The sequence below is a fragment of the Notothenia coriiceps genome, unplaced genomic scaffold (assembly GCF_000735185.1).
Source record: "Notothenia coriiceps isolate Sejong01 unplaced genomic scaffold, NC01 NC01_scaffold00037250, whole genome shotgun sequence".
NCBI lineage: Eukaryota > Metazoa > Chordata > Actinopteri > Perciformes > Nototheniidae > Notothenia > Notothenia coriiceps.
The window spans coordinates 9,373,785-9,378,091 of record NW_011369951.1 but is presented as its reverse complement, the minus strand read 5'-3'; the positions used below and the strand labels follow the sequence as shown (position 1 = coordinate 9,378,091).

At 39.6% G+C, this 4,307-nt stretch overlaps 1 protein-coding gene across 1 annotated transcript in view; it reads left to right on the top strand.

Annotated features, from left to right (window-relative positions):
- Positions 1-4,307, top strand: part of ap3b1a (adaptor related protein complex 3 subunit beta 1a) — a 58,138-nt gene that overhangs the window by 13,108 nt on the left and 40,723 nt on the right. Inside the window, exons 4-5 of the mRNA XM_010796197.1 lie at positions 1,741-1,836; positions 2,499-2,659. Of these exons, the coding sequence (XP_010794499.1) occupies positions 1,741-1,836; positions 2,499-2,659 (257 nt within the window). The remainder of the gene's footprint in view (positions 1-1,740; positions 1,837-2,498; positions 2,660-4,307) is intronic.

Genomic DNA, 4,307 nt, shown 5'->3' with positions numbered 1-4,307 from the left:
CAGAATTAACAGCAACACATCAGCTAACCAGTGAGGAAAAGGCACATCTTTATCATCATCTTTATTTATTTTATCTTTATTTATCTGTTGTTGTTTTTGTTTTACTTGCTTGTAAGCGCTTAAAGCACCAGGAAAAGCGCTTTATAAATGTAATGTATTATTATTATTATTATTGATATGATCATTATAGTTATAAAAAAATAAGAGAATAAAGTAAACAGGTATAAAATACTACTGTATATGGCGGTAAAAAAACTTGTTATTAATAAACAAGAATACAGTTTGAAAGGGGATTGATTTGTAAAATATCCATAAAGAAAAAGAAAATCTGCTTACAGTTCTGTTTCATATGGATGTTGAGAGATGTATCCATAGATCTCTTAATGTTGCTCTCAAAGTGCACCAGATTGATGCTTTTAACTTCAATATTTAAAAACAAATCTTCCCGGGGAGCATGCCCCCTTAAGGGTGTGAGGTACCCCCCTACTTAAATCTTGTCCACATGGATATGAAACTAAATACATTTTCACACATCTTGTGTCCATATCTTTCTGTTGTGGTGCTCATGCCACACCGTGCACGTGCATGCATGCGCGAGTCATGGTAAGATATCTGGATTAAGAGGTTGCTTTTTCTTTGCACAGCATGAAAGAAAGGCCAAATGAATGGGCTGTTTTTGTTTTGTTTTTTTAAGCAGAGGTCAATCATTTGTACGGCCCTCGGAGGATGTTGAAAAAATTGAAATGGCCCTTGAGAGGAAAAAGGTTCCCCACCCCTGACATAAAGGAACATACAGACAATTCCGTTACAAATAAACACCCCCTAAAAACCAAATTCTTAAGAAATGAAATGTCCTTTGATGCTGAGCAAGTTTTAGAGCCCTTAATCGCAGACTTAACGGTTCAAAATGAGATCAGCCGTGAGCTTTGTGGCCAACGAAACCAGATCCTGGAGGGCAGATGGGCTGTGTCTGCTTTTATAGTGAGTAATGCCATTAATTCCAGCAGTAATGACCAGAACGATGATTGAGAACTGTGCTGCACTGCTGCAAGTCAATACTCAGTGCATTAGGAGGCATGGTGCTGATTACCCATTAAACTCTTGGCGATTGTACCTGAAATGTAACCTTACCCCTGACCTCAACCTTAAATCAGTTCCTAAATGAAATTATAAATAGATTCTGGATTAAATCCTAATTTGTCCTAATTTCTATTATCCCAGTTCCTGTAGTTATGATCCTACCACAGGCGTATAGAAATCAGTCAGTCTTTTTCTCTGATTTAGCAGACGAGCAACCTTTGGCCTGAAGTTAAACTTGTCAGAAAACTGGACAAATATTGTCTCAGGCTTTCCTGTGAAAGAAGAAGAGGCATGGAAGCCAAACACAAGAAGGGGGGATAATAATTCAATAGCCATTTCTGAAAGGGAACACAAACTCATAGCCTCCTTCTGTGCCTGAAGCAACACTGAAGCACATCTGCTGCTGGAGATATCAAGACAGGAACACGTTCTATACTCAAACACAAACAAACTGAGCCCAATGCTGTCATTCATTATTGTTCATTTTATTCCTTTGATAGCTGCAGTTATAGATTGTAAACACACAGCACGTTTCACATAACCCTTCTAAAGTTTTATATCACAGCTGGTTTGCTAGATTTTTTTTAAAACCCAAGTGCTGCATTAATTCCCCTTTACAGCTGTTAATTGATTGCTGTTTTATGTAATTGTCCTTCGCAGCTTAAGAAGCTTGTGTATGTGTACCTGGTGAGGTATGCAGAGGAGCAGCAGGACCTGGCTCTGCTCTCCATCAGCACCTTCCAGCGGGCCCTCAAGGTAACATTTTCTACCCCTCGACTTTCTATATTTATTATTCCCAACACTGTGAAAAGCTGTTATATTTGAGTGTAGATACAGGCTTGGAAAAACTGATATTATTTATCTTTTAGAAAAAATGTATGTTATCTAGTGTGTGTTTCTCTTGTATATTGACTGCATATTTTCTTGCCTTTGTACCCTAATAGCTGCAATGTTAAACATATTGTTTTGTTAGATTTGACATTAGAGGTGCAACTAACGAGTATCTTCCTTTTAGATCAATCTGCAGATTATTTCCTCAGTTAATGGTTAGGTCTATAAAATGTCAGAAACTAGTTAAAAATGTCAAACTCAGTTCCTCAAAGTCCAATATGATGCCTTTTTAAATGTCTTGTTTTGTCGGTCTGAAAACCCAAAAGAATCGGTTTAATATGATATAAAACAAAACAAATCTCCACATTTGAGAGACTGTAAGCAATTATCTGCCAATTTTGGATGAAAAATTGATTTAAATAAATATCATTTTGTAATAGTTGGTGATAATTTGTCTATGTAATCAAACGATTAGCGATGCTCTATCTGCCATTAGTGTTGTTTCTTCATTATCTCCACCAGCTTACCAACATTTATTAGTAGGCCAAACTGACAGATTTCTTTCTTTTTCTGTATCTCTTTGCCAGGACCCAAACCAGTTCATCCGGGGCAGTGCGCTGAGAGTTCTGTCCAGTATCCGGGTCCCCATTATTGTCCCCATCATGATGCTGGCCATCAAAGAGGCGTCAGCTGACCTGTCCCCGTACGTCAGGAAGACATCGGCCCACGCTATCCAGAAACTCTACAGGTACACTTCTGTGCTTCTGATGTGTTTGTAAATATTAAGGCTGCAACTTAAGCTGCAGGTGGAGCCAGTATCTGCTCCTTACCTTGACTGGCTCTCCTTACCTCTACTTTCTGAGCAGTTCATACAGAAACGTTGGGTAATGTTGATATAAGGAGGTTTTTCTTGCAGTTATCTACGTACTCTTATCAGCTGAGTCTTTCTGAGATTGGCATGAATCAAAGAATGAATGAGGACTTGACATTTGAGCAAAGAAGTCAAACTGAACCCCATAGCCCCGGCCCGTGGAAACTCAGCTAACTGACGATATGAACCATTTTTACCGAAACAAAACACAACTCTAACGCCAACTAATGCCAAGCGCTTTTTTAACTATTTTTGTATTTACTATTTACTTGCACTATATTTCTGTTTATCTGTTTTATTGTGTTGCACTGTTGGAGGAGCCTGTGACCTAAGATTTTCATCGTCATAACTACTCTGTAGCTATGTTCGTATGACAAAATAAAAACCTTGAACCTTGAAGCGTCTGAATTAGCACTAAGCGAAAGAGTGCTAACGCACTTAGCACATAACTCACGGTAGAAATATGTTATACTTATATCGGATCCGCACAAACAATATATCATATGAAAGCTGAGCTTCCACAGATTCCAATGGTATAAGTATCATCACTGTGCGACCAGAACTCACGGCAGCGAAGGCCAGCAAAGACAAAACACAACTTCACTTTACGGGGCCAAAACAGCAAATACGTCTTACCTTTGCTGTTTTCTGATCAAAAGTTGTGTTCAAGGGCATTAAAACGCATATAAACGCTTCTGAAGGTTAATCCAATGTCTCTGTGTCCCTTAGAAATGATTACTGATAATCCATCATAACATTTATGTCAATTAAGAGTAGTTTTCAAAACCTTTCATATATACCGTAATTTTCGGACTATAAGCCGCGCCTTTTTCCCCATTTTTCGACGCTGCGGTTTATATAACGGTGCGGCTAATCTATGGATTTGTACAGCTAACGGCCACCACCTTTAACTCTATGGGCTCTATGGCCGGTCCGCGGACCCCCACCTTTAAGCGGCGGGTTCCAGCAGGAAAAGCTGGAGGCCGGAAAAGAGTGAGACAGGTAGCGCGCAAAAGTAAAAGTGGAACCGAGAGTGGTACGAGAGACAGAACGAGAGCAAGACAGACAGACATTACGAGAGCGAGACAGTTTGTCCCCGTACCACTGGTTGAAAACCGCTGCTGTAGATCACTGCCGGTAGGTGCGCTGGGAGCGCACCGTTTAAGTTTGAAAGTTGAACAGTTTGTGTGTCTGAAATGCTATGTGATACAGTACAGTTTACACAGCACAGTACATGTTCTGTAGCTACTATTGCACTAAATGCTAACACTTGAATACGTTATGCAAATATGCAACTTGTTTGTTGAAATGTTAATAAATGGGAGCTTCCTCAAACAGCCATCTCTTTCCCGACAATCCCCTCTGTGCACGAACCCTTACATATGGTAATGAAACATTAAAACACCTGCGGTTTATAGTCCAGTGCGGCTTATATATGTACACATCATTCAATTTAGCTGCTGCGGCTTATATTCAGGTGCGCCTTATAGTCCGAAAATTACGGTAGCTGCTATGAGAGCTACGA